Genomic DNA, 19,523 nt, shown 5'->3' with positions numbered 1-19,523 from the left:
GGTTCGCCGCGTTTCGCCCTCGTTACCGCCTTTCAGCCGTGTGNCGAGCGCAGGCTTCAGAAGTCGCTACAGGCCCTTCGGTGCAACAAATCTGAAACTAGCACCGCGGGTCCCCGTAAAATTCGTGTTTGGTTCTATTAGCGCTCTCCAACAACGTTTAGGGACTTATTTTGACAGGTGACTGAAGGAAGTTCAGGGTTGGTTTTTTTTCTTTTTTTTTTTTCTTTTTGTGGGAAAAATATTCCTAGCCAGGAAGGACCTGACTCGATTATTTCAGTGTGAAGGAATCGATGGGATGAGGGGATAGGTGACTTCTGAGCAATGTTTATCTATTGTATTTGGGAACTAAAAGTTACTCTAATAATATTTAAATTAGAAAGGTCTAGGAAGAAATGGCTAATTGATTTGCACTTCTTATGTGTGTCCTGAACTATCTCTTCCCTGTTTGAATGGTTTTGGCACAGGGAATTGCCTTACTGGTGAGAGATCGTGCTTTCCTCTTTGTAAGAATCGAAGTCTTTGGTTACTTGGATAATTCATTCTAATATAGACGGTTCTATGTATGTAGGTTCCTTTTTGTTAACTGCGGTTTCTGAATATCAAGTTTTTAAAAATTATGGTAGAACTGGGCCCTGTTTTGATGGGGAAAAATCTCAAACGGCTGGTAACTGTCAGATGACACGGAAGTAAATATAAGTAAATACTTTTCTACTCTGCACGTTTAGTCGCTTAAAGGGGTTTCTAAGCTGATAGTTCTGTTACTGCTAGCAGGAGTTGTTAAAGCTCAAGTTAAAAGCCCTAAGTCTCTTGAAGTGGAAAATCGTTTGTTCATTACCTTCGGATAGTCAAGAGATTAAACTCTGTTGAATCTGCTCCTCTGAAACATTTTAATTACACATTGTGAAAGACTGGTTTATTATGGTTGTCTTACATGTGTGTTAGAATAAAACTGAAACATTATTGTGAGGGAGTTCCATTAAGTTATGTTAGGAAATAGGAAGTATTGACCAATATTTTTATACTTTAAAATTATTTTCCACACCTGCAAGAGTAGGTAAGTTAGGTCTGAAATGTTTGATTTGATTCAGAAAGTTGGAGAACCTGCTGCTTTCTTTTTTTTTTGTAGGTTTGCAGAAACATGCTTCTGCTTATTTATGCACATCAGTTTTAGAACCCAAGATTACACTATTACACAAGATGAAACTAGTACATTAGTTTCTACTTTGGGTGAAACTTTGTAATTTGCAGAAAAACTTATTATGGAATTAATGTATCTGAGTGTTTGATTTCTTATATTTACAGTATATTTAGTGAAGGGTATTTTGTTTTCTTTTTTAAACATGGTTTGAGGAGCCTTATAATAACTCTGGGGCATTTAGGTCTTCAACTTAGAGGCAGAATTGAAAATAGAAATTTGAGTTTTATTGATAAAAGTTTATTATACTGAAGTTAATACACCAGATTTTATAAAATTGGTTTTGTTTATTATTTAAGTTTAAAGTTTCAATTCTTTCTCTCTTTTTTTGGGGGGGTGATGTTTTACAGGCACTTAAGTATTCATCGAAGAGTCACCCCAGTAGTGGTGATCACAGACATGAAAAAATGCGAGACGCCGCAGATCCTTCACCACCAAATAAAATGTTGCGGAGATCTGATAGTCCTGAAAACAAATATAGTGACAGCACAGGTCACAGTAAGGCCAAAAATGTGCATATTCACAGAGTTAGAGAGAGGGATGGTGGTGAGTAGATTTTTAATGAAACTTCCACATGTATTTAACAATAGCTCTGTGTAAAACAAGGTGGCCGTGGTATTTCCAGCTTGCGGATATGACCATATGGTTATGTCATCAAAATATTTTATTTCCATCAATTAATCCCTAAAAAAGTCAGCTGTAGAAGTAAGGTGCTGATCTGAGCATCTTAAAATGGATACCAATGGCATATAATAAGAGAATGCCTTTATGAATATAACCTTTCAAATGCTTTGTTAATGATGAAAGAAATGCAGAACATTTTTCCAAGAAAAGAATTTTCACCTTTTCAAGTAAAGATTTCAGTTTATTTGGCTCAGTTTAAAATTCTTAACTGCTGCTTCAATTTATTTTTATAAGGGGTTCAAATGTGTTTCCTACTGATAAATTATGAGTTTAAAAGTTTAGTAGGGTTTTTGAGATTGTTTACAGGTTTAAAAAATCGCTTGTGATTATAAAATTCTTTTGGGTTTTTGTTGTAAGCATTTAAAGTGTTATTTTTGGTGTTCTCCAGGGTCTTACTAACATAATTTCTATACTGTGTTCATATAGATATTCAGCTTTTTAAAAGTATGCCCCATTTCTTTTGTATAGTGCTGTTACCCTTCAGTTATTACCTTACCTCATCTCAGGCTCTTTGTGGTAGGAGGCTAAGAAAAAGTAAATAAATACAGTAACTTTTCAGAATTTATCAAAAAATGAGATTTCATGTCTAAAGCATGTATTGAGGGACAAACCGATTTCACTAAGGTGATTAAAACATCTGTGTTTTTCCTCCCACACTGTAAAATTTCTAATTTCCTTAGGGTAACTTGTTTGAGATACAAATATTCAACAGTGATGGTGCTTTTAGAAGCTTCTAAGGAAACTCAGTGGAGTGCCATGTGGCTTTCTGCCTCTGTCAACTAGCTTCTCAGTACTTTACTTTTAAAAAATATCCAGCATCTTCTGGTCCTCTCTTTTGCCTCTTAGGATGGAGAACTGCTTTATTCAGTGTGATCAGATATTCAGAAACCTGGGTCTCCTCTGTACACAGTTACCTGGGTTGAGGAAATTAGTAATGGTCAGAAGATTGCGTTGACATGAAAGAACTTAGATGGTTATTGGATGGGAGGTGAATGTAGTCCCCCTGTTGAACATAGCCATAGTTTTTTGCTACTTATGCAGATATGCTATTCTTTTGTTCATGAGTAACCAATAATAGCAGGTGGGTTTGATTATTAAGTGTTAGAAGTTCTTTGGCAAAATTACTTGAAACTATTGATGTTTTTAATTTTGTGTAGTGTTAATGTATGGTGCGAGATGATACTATTCTCAATCACTTTTCTGTAGTGGATTTCATTTTAAACGTTAGCTCTTAGAAGGCAGGAACTGTTTGCATTGTACTGTACTTTATTTTTCACATTTTGGTGATTGTGACAAAATAGGATTGGTACTTCATCTCCTTATGGATAAATATCTTGGGTTCTCTTTCAGTGATTGTGATCTGGTGTAATGAATTATCTATGTCTAAATCTGGGAAGAAGTCAGTTTAGGGCATTTCGAACATTTATAGTTAACTGTACCTGATAATTCCTTTATAGGTGAGTTAATCCCAAGACCATTCTGCTACTTATTCAACAAACATGTGGCAACAATTTGTGGTATTCCTGGAAGTAAAGATAAAATGTGATCCCGGCTTGGAAACTAGTTTGAAAGACTGACTCTTGGTCAGCTGCTTGCTTTTTCTATACTCCTTTTTTCTTCATTTTAAATTTATTTCCTATATGAATTCCAGATATTTTCCCTAGGCTTTTGGTTTTCTTTATTTGCATCTGCTTATTGATTCTTCCATTTGTAAGAAACTTTTCTATTTTTCAGTAGTCATTTGCTGAATTAAGTCCCACTTTCTGATTTGCTTTTTAGCTGCCTATCTGTCTTACTCTGTAGACTTTTAACTAATAAAAGCTCTGTTCTGAAGTTAGGGAGTGCAGATTTGGTGATTCTTTTAAAGATATGAAGTGGTCATTTTCTCATTTAATACTTTGTCAATATACATTGACACCAGGTATTTTCTTTGATTGCTGATAAGTGTTTGAAATGGAGTTTTTCGAAGTGTAGAAGTATAATCTTATTACACCCATTTGTATCTTTTTAGGTTTTAATTTTTAAATATTTAGAGACAGAGAAAGAGATTGGTATCAGTCTATTTTAAGGCAAAACCATTACCCAAATTCAAATGCAAGTGGGTTGGATTATCTGTGCCCATTGTAAGTAACAATTTAATATACGAACAGGTTACTACATTGTTTATTGACTTAATGTCAAATGTGTTTTCATTTTAGAGTTTTAAAAAAATGAGTTTAGTAAATAACGTTAAGAGCCTATGTGTAATTTGTCACTTGTATCTTACAAAACATGTTAAATGTGTATGGAACTTCTAAAGTGTGTGTGTGTGTGTGTGTGTGTGTGTGTGTGTGTGTGTTTTGAAATTGGACTTTACTGGCATCTATCCACAGCACAACATGTTTTTTACAGTAATTACTAGATTTCTTTTATGGCACCTTGGATTTCCCTGAAAAATGCTAGTTCAGAAGTAATGTATAAAATGACTAATTTACCATGAAAAATAAGAAAGCACTTATTGAGAAGGACCGTCAGTTGGATTGTGAGTCCTAGAAATCCTTAGTTGAAAGACTGACTGCAACATAATATGTACAGTTAAGTTTTATCCTGTAGGATGTATTAAAGGGAATGCAGTTTATTGTAAATAAAAGGAAGTTCTGTGAGAGTATAATTCTTTAACTTAAAAAAAATCAAAGCTATTCTGTGTTCTGTGATTTATTTGCAAAAGTCTTTTGTTTAAAAATAAAAGCAAGACTCTTAAGATTTTTTTTTTTAGCTTAGACATGTTTTAAAAGTGTAGCTGACATCTAGACCTTAGAAGTATGAGCCTACAGGTTGAATTTGTTCTTTAATGGAATTTTAAAAACACTTCGGTTATTAAAGAGTGTTTTTCTGGAGAACTGGTTTAAAATGATTATTTCACCAAGTAACTTTAAATTTAAGAATGATGGGGCGCCTGGGTGGCTCAGTCAGTTAAGTGTCCAACTTTGGCTCAGGTCATGATCTCACAGTTCGTGGGTTCGAGCCCTGTGTCAGGCTCTGTGCTGACAGCTAACTCAGAGCCTGAAGCCTGTTTCAGATTCTGTTTCTCCCTGTCTCTGACCCTCCCCTGCTCATGCTGTCTCTCTCTCTCTCAGAAATAAATAAAAGACATTAAAAAAATTAAAAAGAATTATGATAGTACAGATGAGTTTAGGAGTGAAAGGTGTCTTTATAAGGATTCTGGAAAGCTGTTCCACAAAACTTCAACCTCGTGGGGGTTGTCCCATTTTTCACATTATCCATCTCAGAATTAACTGTTAAGAAAATTATTAGATATATTTGGAATACTTTTTAGAAACCTCTTTTTGGGGGAGATAGCTCAATTGACTAATTGCAAAATCTATTGGTTTTCTGATTTGTTGGATTTCATTAAATTTGGATAGCCTCTTAGTTATCATTCAGATATCTTTTTTTTTTTTAGTATTTTTATTTATTTCTAGGAGAGAGAGAGAGAGAGAGAGACAGCGTGAGCAGGGGAGGGTCAGAGAGAGAGGGAGACACAGACTCTGAAGTAGGCTCCAGGCTCCAAGCTGGCAGTCAGCACAGAGCCCGACGCGGGGCTCGAACCCACGAACCGCGAGATCATGACCTAAGCGAAAGTCAGACGCTTAACCGACTAAGCCACCCAGGCGCCCCAATCATTCAGATATCTTTGAGTACAAAGTAAAGTTTACCCTCAGTGGTTTACTTAATTATTGTTCCTAAAGATTTTAAAGTTTTTAGCTGCATAGTGAAAGCTTTTATCTTGTTATTTAGCCATATTGGAGATATTCAGAAATATATTTTAATCTAATTTTGAAATGAAGGATACTGTAACATTTGAAGGAAGTGTTCAGTAGGGACTATTTGGGGATAATTGGTGCTTTTATAGTTTTTAAAATATAGTAACATTTGAAGCTTTTCACATTGGATAATAGACTGCTACTTGTGTAACACGGCCTTATGGTTATTCAGATAACTTTCTATTCAAAACATAAAGGAAATCTGCTTTGCATTTGTAATGCTAGAAAGTATTATAAAAATAAACAGTTTCCTTTGATTCTCATGTTGCTCTTGGGAGGTAGAACAGATAGCATCCCTGTTTACAAATGAAGGAAAATTCACTTGTATAAAGTTGAATAGTAGACTCTAGAAATGGGTCCTCTACACTCTGGTAAATTGTTTACACTGTCAGAGATGAAACATATTGGAAGCATATTTGGCTACTGTTTACTATAGCACAAATTAATTTGAAGTCAGTTTGCTTGTATCCTCTTAATGCTTTCACCCAACATCCCCCGTGGTTACATCCTGCTAACTTAGTGCATTTTTAAAGCCTTGACATTGGCACAATATATGGGTGTAGTTCTAGACCAAGTTATCAAGTCAGTATTTTAAAAAGTTTTAATGTGAAAGTTGACCAAAATTTTTGCTTAGAACCAGCCATTTTTCTCAAATCCCTCATACTCTTGAGGCTTATTTTCAAAGCAACTTGGAAATTTCATATAGAATCTAAAGTTTATTAATATTTAGACTTCAGTCTAGTGAAAATAGATAAATATTACCTATTTTATTGATTCATGCTTTATAATAAGATAGTAAAGTAGGCAGGTATGTTTACATGGGATTTTCATAGGTCAGTTAAAGGCTACAAGAAACAGGTATTCCGTTTCAAGAGAAGCAATAAGGTTGGCAGATTAGCAGCCTTAATATTTTAACTCTTTAGTATTTTCTACTTAATTTTAGAAAATATATACACTCTAGACACATGTGCATGTATTTGAACACATTCATGTCATTTGTCTTAGAGTCATCACATTTTAACATTTTTGTTTAAAGAGCTGGCTTAATGTATTGTTAATGATATAATGGTATTTCTATTTCACAACCAGAAATATTTTGGGTGGTTCACTTTGATCTCTAAAGGCTGTTTTAATTGAACAAAATGTTTTTTTAGTTGTGCAAGATGTATTTAAAGTTTTTGGTATAACATACTTAGGATTTTGGGTGCATAATTCACAGGAAACTTCCTCTAGATTGTCCCTGTTAAGCATCTGCTTCTTGTGTTCTGTTGTGCAGAATAGTTGTGGTATATGTAGTTAATCATCTTGTTATACTTGGAATAGTGAAGATAGCAACAAGCTGGGGCATCTTTACAAGGATTCTGTAAATGGGACGCAACATTCTATAAGTGGGGCTATTCTGCTTTTTGGATTCTAAACTAAGTATTAGGGATAACTACTTGTTAATCGTTTCAGAACCAGTTATTTAGATCTTGCAAATGTGGGGTGCCTGGGTGGCTCAGTCGGTTAAGCGTCCGACTTTGGCTCAGGTCATGATCTCATGGTTTATGGGTTCGAGCCCAGTGTTGGGCTCCATGCTGACAGCTCAGAGCCTGGAGGCTGCTTCAGATTCTGTATCTCCCTCTCTCTGATCCTCCCCTGTTCACGTGGTCTCTCTCTCTCTGTCAGAAATAAAACATTAAAAAAAAAAAATTAAATAGATCTTGCAAATGTATCCTAAGAAGAGTCTCCTTTCTGTTGCTGATAATGTGATACTTCATAATTTTGAAAGCCCTTTTACATTGTTTCTCATCTGATTCTTTAACAACTCTTTGTGAAACAGGCTGATGAGGGCTATTCCTGTTTAAGTGGTTGTACTTGGGAATGTAATTTGAAGACCGAGCTAAGATTTCATATATTGCTAAAAGACTTGCCTTCCAGTTTCAGTGATTAATAGTAGCCTAAATACTTGGGTTGCAATTATAACCACTTTTCAGTACTTAAAATACAACCATTATACTCCTAGCCACTATCTTCTCTTACCAGGCCTCTGTAAGAGCCTGCTGAATGGTGTTCTTTTTGCTTCATACAGTCATTTCCCCCCACAGTCCAGTGTGGTCTGCTAAAATGCCGGTCAGTTCACATCACTCACTCAAAACCCTCAAAACAGAGGCTTACTTACAAGCCCTACATAAAATACTCTGTAATCTGGTTGAATGTTTCTTCAGCCTTTCTTTTCACCTACCACTCTTCCCCCTTGTTTGTACTTCTCTGTCCATTCTGGCCTTATAGGAAGTAGTTCGTTCTTATCTCAAGGGTACTGCATGTTATGCTCCTCTTTTCTGGGATGTTCATCTTTTTGTGTGTCCTCCTGGTGCTCACTCAACTTCAGTAATGTGATCAGATGGCACCCTCTCCCAGACGCTTTCCCTAGTATTCCTGGTCATTCTGAAATAGCCGTCCCCAGCACTGTTTATCCTTTCCATTGCCTTGCTCCTTCCTTGTACTTAACATGACCAGGTGTTTTTTACTTACAGTCATTCTGCTATAACATGACACATGTTTTCCTGAAAGTCTTCATGCTGTGCAAAATAGCACCACAGGACTTAGGGGGAAAATGTGGTTAGGGGCACATTAAAAAGATAGAAACCTCAACAAATCCTAGTATAACATTAAATGGTTAAGGAGTACATTAATAGTGCAGTACACATGGTGCTTTACCTGGATGAAGACCTGGAATTAGCTTGTGGAAGTGGGCATCTGCAGATTGTGAGTTATTGTGAAGGGACAGAAGGAGAGTTATCTGAACTAACCCTCTCAAAGTTGTAACACAGATCGTGGATGGATAAGACTCCTCACTGACAGGCTGAACTTAGGTAGCCAGCAGATGCTTGGGGTGTGTGCTTTGTGAATTCTTGTGTAGCTTGGTTCAGCTGGGTTCAGTTAGTGTTTTTCAAAAGGTGAAACCGCTCAAAAGTGGGAAATTTGTTGTGCTCTGATAATTTCCTGATTTATCAATAGTGCTTGGGCAAATTTGCATTTTCAAAACAAGTGTTCTAGCAGAACTAACTGTATTTAGTTTAGTTTTGCTTGTTTTCTGTGGCATATACTCCGAAACAGAGAGTGAATTTGTTTTGTTAACTTGTATTCCTATTGCTTAGAACAGTGCCTGACACCTTATAGCATTTCAATAAATGGGTAAATATAATATTGGGATTGTCATTATAATTTAAGGGAAATGAAATTCCAGTTTTCTGAAACCATGCTTCTCAAACTTGAATGTGTAAAGTAATCACCTTGGGAGCTTGCTAAAATGCATATTCTAGTTAAGCAGTTCTTACTTTTCATATGCCTGATTATTGAAATACCACATAAAATTAAAATGCAAGGGTCCCAAGGGTCTTTTTAACAAGATCCCACATGGTGCCCCTGTTGCTGGCTGCATGTGAGTAATGGGTCTACAGCAACACTGTCCAGTGGAAAAAGATTGTGAGCCACAAATGCAAGTCCCATGTATAGTTTTCTAGTAGTCATGTTGAAATAAAAGTAAAGACCAATTAAGTTTAGTATATTTTATTACCTAATTTGTCCAGAATATTATCATTTCAGCATGTACTTTATATTTTAAAAACTAAGGTTCTTTACATTCCTATTTTTGTGTGAAGCCTTTGAAATCCAGTATTTTACACTCATAGCATATTTCAGTTTGGACTAGCCACATTTCATATGCTTGCTTGCCGCATATGATTAGTGGCCACTGAGTTGGACAATGCATATTCTCCATATTCTGGAGAATATGATCATTCAGTTGATGTATCTGGCTTCGCACATACTCTGTATTTCTTTAAAGAAATTTTTCATATGCCTGATAATTGAAATACCATGTAAAATGCAAGGTATGGCTAGAGTTAATGAATCCTTGAACCATACAGTGCTCCTGTACTGACATTTTCTCTCTTAGGACGCATCTGTGATAGAAGAATTAGGAAATGCAGAGAAAGGGGGAAAGAAATTGCCTTAAATGCTGTCACTTGGAGTTAATCAGTTTTTCTAGTACACATTCTTATGTCCTAAAATATCAGAAAGATTCCACAAACAGCTTTTCCACAATTTTTATTAAAATGGTTTCATATTCTATAATCTGTTATGTCCTGTTTTGGGGCTTGTATTGAAGATTTGTATGGTGGGTTCAGTGGACACTTCGTGTTGATAGTATCAGTTTCAGAGGACTGATTAGGAATACTTTTATTTCTTAGAGAATATTAGTACTTATTTTTTTTCTTTACCTAATAGATTGAAGTCTTCTTTCAGTTAGTGTTTGAGGCTAGGCTCTGTCTTATACATGTAGCTTGGTGATGTTAGGCACACTACATAATCTGAATTTTTGTGTCCGTTCCCCTAGGATTGTTGTAGCAGTTAGTATCTAAAACACTTTAAAGCATTTAGGTGAGTGCCTGGACTGTGACACCCTAAATGATTAGGTTTACTCTTAACTCCTGTCACTAAGTTAGTGGCAGATCGGCAGCTGTAGGTCTCAAGCTACTGCTTTCCTTACAGCTGGGAAGGAAAATACTGGATATTTTAGTTTCCAACTGAGGAGCCTGGCAAGTGAGAGCTACGTTGGGTGGCTCCTGGGCAATTCTAACTTGGTACCCGTTCATACCCAGGACTTTGCAGTTTAAGACAAAACTTTTAGGATAGATGTAAGGATCATTTCCCCTGGGTTTGGCTGCCTATTGGAATCGCCTGGGAAACTTAAAGCTACAGGTTTCTTGACTGCCTGATTACTATGAATCAGAGCAGTTTCTAGGATGTAGCCTAGAAAACTGAATTTTTAAATAAACATGGATTTATAAAGTACAGGTCTAGGGAGAGTACATGCATGAGGATGAGGAACTCTGAGATTTAGGAATCTAGAGTGGTTATTTGCCAAACCCTATGTTAATGTGTTATTTTGAGTTTTAAAAAATTTTCTTCTCTTTCAACCTCTTTCCTAATTTATAAATTGTACAGTTTGTGTGTAGTTAACACAGTAAGTAGCTAATCTAGTATCCTGTGGCACGGACATCTAATGCCCTCCTGTAGAATTAATTAATGCTGGACAGTAGAGAAGTTTGTAACCTGTATCAGCAACTGGGCAGGCTGTTGAGATGTATTTGGGTAGTATCAGGAGCCACTGTTACAGCTTTAGATAAAACTGGTGCTCCACGGGCGCCTGGGTGGCTCAGTCAGTTAGGCGTCTGACTTCGGTTCACGTCATGATCTTACAGTTCGTGGGTTTGAGCCCTGCATCGTGCTCTGTGCTGACAGGTAGCTCAGAGCCCGGAGCCTGCTTCAGATTCTTTATCTCCCTCTCTCTCTGACCCTCCCCTGCTCGTGCTCTCTCGCGCGCGTGAGAGCTCTCAGAAATAAATAAAACATTAAAAAAATTAAAAACACCCTGGTGCTCCATATGCTCCGCCACCACCCACCTACTCCGTCTCCGTGCCTTCAGGCTGTCATGAGACAGTTGAGTGGTAAACATCATTTAGTTTTTGTTTGAAAAATAGGTTTCACCTGTTGGTGAACTCAGACTGACTTTAAAGTGTTCATAAACCGTTTTCTTAAAATTGACCTTTGGGAATAATTCCATTTTAAAAGAAACTTTGGATCTGAGCGTGGTTGGTATATTTACTTAGTGCTGGTCTTCTGTTTAATCTTTTGTTACTTTTGAATTGTATTACAGTATATCAGAAAACATGACACATGTTGGCTTTTTCTGAAAGGTTCTGACCTGTGCTTTATGAATAGAGCTAGTTGTTTCTGGTAGCCAAAAAGCAGCACTAGCAAAATACGTTCTTTTGGAATATTTTGGTTCATAGTAAAGTTTCTGCGTTTTCTGTGGTGGTTTGGTTCAGTTTCTCTTATGCTGTATTTTTGGTTCCTTATCAGGGTTTTAAGGCATTTGTGTATAATACTGTGTGCATAAATATCTGAGTCTCATTTATCATGATGTATTTAATTTATAAAACATTTAAATTATAAAAAATGGTAAAGTCACAGAGCAAAAGCTATACTTCGTAAAACTGTAGACTAACCTTAATTCTGTATTTTTGTGTAATTATGATAGTTCCTTTTTTATATAAATGCTAAATGTCAGTGTTGATTATTTGGGAAAATTGGAAAAAGTGCTTAGCCCCTCAGAATCTCCTCTTTGATTTGGGCCAGTTTTATTATTACCTTGACAAGGAGTGGGTGAGTCCCTGACACTGACTCATAATTTAGGGATGTTCTTGATTTCTTAGGAAGAACAGGTTTCAAAATGCAGCAGTCATTTCAGTATTTCTGTGTTTAAACTATTACTTTCAGTGCAGACACTGGGAGTTGGAAAACTTTACTATTTAGTGTATTAGTTGATTTTCATTTTCATTGTAAAATAGTTCATGGAAAGACTTAAGTATGGTCAGTCTAGAGCAGAACTCCTGAGAGCTGTTACTCCTAACTGCTTAAAATTTGACTTTGTCAGCACATGTTACTAGCACAGTGAGGGGATTGTATACTGTTTACTACTTTGTCCCTGCCATGCCCTGCACATTGGTACATTATACATTTAGGATTTTAAATTGTCCTTTGCTAATTTTGGAGCACATTAGCTAAGTTTTGGTTATATAAAGCCATATGTTACTAGCATTGCTTGTTGTACTGTAGATTTGAGGCAATTAGGATTTGGATTAAGATCGTGGGAGTAGAATTTAAAGAGAATTGCAGTTGATGTGAACACTTTGGCATCAGAATGGTTAGAAATGCTAAAGAACAACTCTAGCTTGAACTTGATACACTGGGAGAATCCAAGAAACAACTATTCCTATTCATGGGAATGGGGCCTACAAAATTAGATTTTGGACCTGTTTTATTGGGTTACTTCTATTGCTTTTATGATCTTTTTTGGAATTTTACTAATATGGGACACATCAAAATTTCAGTCATGTGGACACATCTCATTTCTTCTTTGATGTACAGTGGGTTGAGTTAAACACATCTTAACATTTTCTAATTTGTTTTTTAAATGTTTGTTTATTTTGAGAGAGAGCTTGTGTGCATGAGTTGGGGAGGGGCAGAGCGGGAGAGCCAGAATTCCAAGTAGTACGGAGCCCCGTGCCTGGCTTGGTTGGATCCACGGACGTGAGCTCATGACTGGAGCCGAGATCAAGAGTTGGCGCTTACCTGACTTGAGCCACCCAGGTCCCCCTACATTTCCTATTTTAAAACAGGTTTACTTAATTTTTATAAAATCAGGACTGTACCCAAAGAGAAAATAGTTACAGCAAGGAAAAGCCTATTCAGGGTAGCTGTTGTATGTAGTTCCTGCTAATTGCATGTTCTATTTCTTCATTAAAATTGGAACAGCAGTGTTGATGACATGGTGTACATTTCTGCTCCTTCCCTTCACTGTAGTTTTATATTAGGTTAAATCATACAATGTTGCTATAGGTAACAGAGAAGGTAGGTAAAAGAATCCTCATTTCATGTGGTTCTACCTAAGTTGTTATAGATGTATAGCATATTTTACTGCTTATTAGGGCAGTACTCAGGTTTTTCAAAAGCATCTAGGAGGTACTTAAATATTTTTTCCTGTCTGGATAATCTTTTTTGTTTTTATTTTTTAATTTTATGTTTATTGCCAAAGATGGGCATCCAAATAAAATAATATTCACTGTGTTGATGGGACACCTGGGTGGCTCAGTTTGGTAAGCGTCTGACTCTTGAGTTTGGCTCAGATCATGATCTCACAGTTAGAAGATCAAGCCCTCTGTCTGGCTCCATGCGGTCATGGAGCCTGCTTGGGATTCTCTCTCCATCTCTCCTCTGCTCTTTTCCCACGTCTGTCTGTCAGTGGCTCTTTCTCAAAATAAATGAACTTAAAATCAAACAAAAAGTAATGTTTTTATTGACAATGAACGTCCTTGTTCCTGATTTTAATGGGCATACTTCTATAGTTTCACCTCTAAGTGTGCTGCTTTTAGTTTTTCTGTAGATATTCTACCAAATAAGACAGTTTCCTTTTCCTAGTTTCCCAAAATTCTGTCAGGAATGGATCTTGAATCTCCTGCTTTTCTGCAACTGTTAAGAGAGATGATCCTATGGTTTTTTTTTTTTTTTCAGTTCATTAATAATAATAAACTATATAATAAGTTTCTTGATGTTTAAGCACCTTTTTTTAGTCATGGTCTTCATGGTTTTGATGTGCTAGTGGGTTTTTTGTTGTTGTTGTTTATTTTTGAGAGAGACATAGAGACAGAGTATGAGCAAGGAAGGGGCAGAGAGAGAGGGAGACAGAATCTGAAGCAGGCTCCAGGCTCTGAGCTGTCAGCACAGAGCCCGATATGGGCCTCAAACCCACAGACTATGAGATCGTGACCCTAGCCGAAGTTGGACGCTTAACCGACTGAGCCACTCCGGTGCCCCGGAAGTGTGCTTTAAAAATGTTTAATGCTGGAGCACCTGGATCAGTTGGTTGAGTTTTTGGCTCAGGTCATAATCCCGGAGTCGTGGGATGGAGCCCTGTGTCATGCTCTGGGCTGAGTGTGGAGCCTGCTTGAGATTATCTCTCTACCCTTTTCTCCCTTAGCTCTTCTCCCGAGTGCATGGTGTCTTTCTGTCTGTCTCTCTCAAATTAAAAAATAAAGAGTTTAATGAATTTTATAAACTGGTATTTTAAAAGTTACTATTTAACTTTAATTCTAATTTTCTTGGCCTGTTGGAATTACTTTTTCCTTACCTCCTGAGAGTTATTTTAAGTATTTTGTGGATGTTTGAAAATAATACATTTCTTTTTGGTACAAAGAACTGTCAGATCAAGTTCTTTAGTTATGTAACACAAACTACATAATATCAATCCTTAGTGATTTTAATTTTGATCTTTCTTCTGACAGGTGAGAAAGTTTTCAATTCTGATAGTTGATTTCTTTTCTCATTTTTTGCCTTATGTGTTCTATACTTAGGTTTGCCTGGAGATTTATAACTGATATTTTTTACGAGTGGTAATCTGAAGCTTTGCACGTCTTCATTTTGTCCTTACACAAGAATGATTTTTTTTGGCCAGATTAAAAAATACAAATCCTTTTGTTTTCTTTTCTGAAGATACTTCTAAATTGGTGATTACCATTCATTGTTGCAGATGAGAAGTCTGATCTCAAACCTGGTTCTTATCTATAGGTAGTTCCCCATTATGGTGTGTGTCTTTTACTTTAATTCTCTTACCCCCCAGCTTGGGAGCCTTTTCTTTATCCTAAGATGTAAAACTTCACCAGTCTCATAAGTGGGGTCTTTTTCATACTTCTACTATGGCTGCTTTAATCTAAAGAGAGCCCTTAGAGTTCCTTACTCTTCCTGCTACCCTCCCCCCACCCCCTCTTTTTAAAATTGTTTCTGACTCTTCACCTTTTGGATTTCTTGTTAGATTGATTTTTGGTTATATTCTACTCTTTTTCTGGTAAATAATAGATATTTGGATACTTTTTTCCTTTAATGTTTATTTTATTTTTATTTTTTTGAGAGTGTGAGAATGAGTGGGGCAGCAGCAGAGAGAGGGAGACACAGAATCAGAAGCAAGCTCCAGGCTCTGAGGTGTCAGCACAGAGCCTGACACAGGGCTCGAACTCACAAACTACAAGGTCATGACCTGGGCCAAAGTCGAACACTTAACCTACTAAGCCACCCAGGCACCTTCATATTTGGATACTTTTTGAGTGAAAATACATTGTACTCCCTTGGCATATTTCTTTCAGCACACTAATTATATCTAAAGATCATATTATCCACCTATTAAAAATTTTATTTCACACAGTCTACTTTAAATTTTTTATAGCTTTTAATTTTATGAATCTGATTCAGTAGAAATACTCTTGGGACTTTAAATTGTATTTTAGTTTTTTTCATGTCAGATGTTTCCTCACAAGATTTTCTGTTTAAGTCTAGTGCATCTCTTCTACATTATTGGGTTCCATGGATGTTTTTTTGTTTTATAATTTTTTTTTAACGTTTATTCTTAGAAAGCATGAGAGGGGGGCAGAGAGAGAGAGAAGGAGACACAGAATCTGAAGTTGGCTCCAGGCTCTGAGCTGTCAGCACAGAGCCTGACTCAGGGCTCGAACTCACGAACCATGAGATCATGACCTGAGCTGAAGTCAGATGCTTAACCGACTGAGCCACCCAGGTGCTCTGGGTTCTGTGGATGTTTGCTGTTTATAGTTGACTGTTCACATTTGGGAATGAGAGTCTAGGTTAGCCACTGTCCAGTAGAATGTTTGTGTGGTTGAAATGTTTGATGATAGAGCTACCCATAGGGTAGCCACTAGCCTCGTACTCATTGGGCATTTGAAATGTTAGTGCATCTGTGAACTCTAGGTTTTAATGTTACTTAATTTAAATTTAGTCCATTGCCCTTATGCTGCCTCTCTCATCACTGAGATTATTTTTTTTTTTTGTTTTGCAACTGCTTATGATCTCTTGGTTAACAAGTGCACTGAAAACCTTTTAATCCATAAGTTTTTTGAAGGTTTCTCCTTTATAGATCTATATATTATTTATGATGTTGGTTTTCCTTTCTGTGTTGCTGTTTTCACATCATTGCCAGCACTGAGTAATTAGTATTCTCTGATGTGTTCTATCCTTGCTGCTTCTCATTCTGTAAATCCTACCCTTTGATTTCCAGACCCGCATGTCTTTTTTGCTTATTAGGCACGTTTCAATATGATGTTCTATAGTTACTTGCCTAAAATCTATTCCTAAATTGATTATTCCCTGGTTAATGCTTAGGAAGTCATCCTTGATACCTTTACTTTTCTCCTGTGTTTAGAGGGGAATTCTAGACCTCATTGTCCTTTTAAGTATTGTAGTATCCTTTTAACAGATCTTTTGTCTCATTCCTGTGCATTGCTATCTGAGTAAAAATTTTAGACTATAAATTTAAACTTCTCATTTCCTTCATTAACCCTTTAAATCTTCATTAATATTTTATTGACAACACAATCATGTATATATATGACTTTCCTCCTTTCTCATGTACTTACCTGGGAAATCTTCCTGTCTTGTGTAATAGGGAACACTGGAACGAAAAGGAAACAGTTATGTTCATGCCAGAAATCTAGCTAGCATCTCATAGTAGATTTTTCTTGTAAATATAGCTTGAAAACTTGAAGAATTTAAAACCTGAGTCCTCCTTGCCAAGAGTCCAAACTTCTCTCTTTTCTCAACCTACCCCCTCTCTCTGTACTACAGTCCTGTAACTCTATTTGCCCAGTCCTAGAACATCAAATGCTATTGTCCTTCTGTACATTTTCCTAGCCAAAACTGTCCTCTCTCCTACCCCATTTTTTGTCTCTTGACAAACCTCTAAATCCTTGAAGATCCCAGCTCTTTATTGTATGGAGACTTCCTTGAACCTTTTTATATTACAGTTTTTTAAATGGGAATTTAATTGTTTGCATATGTGGTTTGCCTGCTATACTGTAAGCTCCTAGAAGGCAGAGACTTTTAATTTTTATTGTATCAAGGCCTGGCATATAAATGTAGGTGCTCAGTAATGTTAAATTAATGTCTTACATGCCGTTTGATGTGTCTAATACATGTTAGAAATAGGTAAGTGGTAGTAACCTTCAGGGAATTAGTTGGTTTCATGTGAAACTTAATTTTTCAGATGTAGTTGAGTATAATAGTAAGAATTTACTATTTCTGAATTTCTAAGGGAGTTGAATTGCTTTTGTACTATTCATGAAGGAAGTAGTTTATTCAAATCTTCAGGAAAATATATAAAGTTTTAGTTGTAAATTTAAAAACAAATTGTAATTGGTATGCTAATTCCATCATAGTATTACCAATCTCTTAAGTAGCCCCGATTTTTAAACCGATATCAGTAGCTTTATTATAATCCTATAAACATATACGTAATTAGAATAAAATGACATTTTAAAGCATTTTTTAAGTTTGTTTTTTTAAACTTTTTTTTTTTTTTTTTTTTAGTTTATTTTAAGAGAGTGTGCACATGTGCAAGTAAGCAGAGAGGGTCAGGAGCGAGGGAGAGAATCCCAAGCAGGTTCTGTGCTTTCAGCACAGAGCCTGCTGCAGGGCTCAATCTCATGAACCATGACCTGAGCTGAAATCAAGAGTCTGATGCTTAATCAACTGAGACACCCAGGCACCCCAGTTTTTTATTTATTTTGAAAGAGGGAGAAGGGGAGAGAATCCCAAGGAGGCTCTGTGCTGACAGCAGGGATTGATACCATGAACTGTGAGATCATGATCTGAGCCGAAATCAAGAGTCATATGCTTAACCTTCTGAGCCATCAAGGTGCCCTGACATTTTAAATTCTACAGACTCTTTACTAATTTTTAATTGTTCTTTTCCTAAAGAATTGTTTCTCAAATCCTCTTAAGTTCATACCACACCATAGAGTTTTACTTTTTGTAGTATATTAGGCAGACTAGTGGATGGTTTTTTTATCGTTAGTTTCTTTTCCAAATATAACCCTATATTTGAATATTCAGTTTTTCAAGCTTTATTTGAAATTAAGAATGTCCCTAGAAATTCTCACATGTGGTGCTCTATTTCTCAAAGGTAAACCCTTGAGAATTACTCCTCTAATTATTTTTAATTAGTGATTCATTGTGTTGTGATTTTATTCCTAAAATGACTAAAATGTTAACTGAAGATCATTTTGAATCAGGAAAAACAAGAGTGTAACTATAACATGGCATACTTTAGCTCATGAATTTGTGTCTTTTGACAATAAAACTATGACTTTTAAAAAGTAAAGTCTTTGAAAGAGTATAAGCTATTCCAGTCCAGCAGTGGCTCAGTTGAAATCTTTTGGGGTTCACATTTTGTTGAAAATCCAAGAGTCACAGTAGCATATCATTCTTAATTTCTCCTTACTAACTCATTTTGATTTTGATATGAAACATTAGCCGGTGTTCCTTCTACCATATTTACCAGTATTTTAATTGAATTACTCACTGTTTTTAACCCATCTCCAGTGATTAAAGAATTAGCTTAAGATACTTGAGTGAATATACTATAGGCTCTGAAATGGTTTCTCATAGAGGAGTAATATTTGGAGAAGTGGCATTGGAGAGTCTTAAGGTGAATACTTTGAAGGGTCCTATTTTTTCGTGTATGTGAGTATTCTGATTTTTTAAAAAAATCCTGTTATTGTCCCTTTTCCAGTTTTTTTTTAAAAGCTGTCTTGCTTTGAGGGGTTCCTGGGTGGCTCAGTCGTTTAAGCGTCCAACTTTGGTTCAGGTCATGCATGATCTCAAAGTTGATGAGTTCAAGCCCCGTGTTGGGGTATGTGCTGACATTTCAGAGCCTGGAGTGTGCTTCAGATTGTATCTCCCTCCCTCTGCCTGCCCATCCCCTGCTCATGCTCTGTTCTCTCTCTCTCTCTCGAAAATAAACATTAAAAAAAAATTAAAGCTCTCTTGCTTTGAAAAGCACTAATTTATTTTTGTAGATGTTGGAATGGTGTATCATGAGGATTTTTCCTCTAGGCTCAGAATTGATCAATTTAAATGGAGAAAGTCCATTTGTTGGGCAGAGTGGTGCTTTAGTTTTGGTTTGTTAGCCCTATATATGTATTTTTTTTTTGGTAAACATCTTGTAATGCTTTCATTATCACTAAGATTAGCATCAATGGAGGAAGGCAGGGAAGCATATAGAGAACTTGGATTTTGTGTGTTATTTCAGAAGACCCTTATTGGTTGGCCTCTGATTATACATGTCAAAAGCATCACGTTAAGGAACTACTACCAAATAAAATTTACAGCATACAAAAAGTTGTTGAAACACAGAGCCAGAACTCTGAATATTGACTGGATTCTAATCG

General features: G+C 36.3%; 1 protein-coding gene across 3 annotated transcripts in view; it reads left to right on the top strand.

Moving 5' to 3' along the window:
- Window positions 1-1,532: 1,532 nt before the first annotated feature.
- The window catches only part of WAC (WW domain containing adaptor with coiled-coil), a 78,313-nt gene continuing 60,322 nt past the window's right edge, over window positions 1,533-19,523 (top strand). For all 3 annotated transcript variants that reach the window (XR_013336991.1, XM_077771788.1, XM_077771787.1), the window contains exon 1: window positions 1,533-1,741. Coding sequence is in view for 2 of the 3 variants with exons in the window: in XM_077771788.1 (XP_077627914.1) it covers window positions 1,603-1,741 (139 nt within the window). In the remaining variant the exon portion in view is untranslated. The remainder of the gene's footprint in view (window positions 1,742-19,523) is intronic.

The sequence above is a fragment of the Crocuta crocuta genome, unplaced genomic scaffold (assembly GCF_008692635.1).
Source record: "Crocuta crocuta isolate KB4526 unplaced genomic scaffold, BGI_CrCroc_1.0 scaffold457, whole genome shotgun sequence".
NCBI lineage: Eukaryota > Metazoa > Chordata > Mammalia > Carnivora > Hyaenidae > Crocuta > Crocuta crocuta.
The sequence above is the reverse complement of the archived record's forward strand: the minus strand, read 5'-3'. Positions and strand labels throughout refer to the sequence as shown.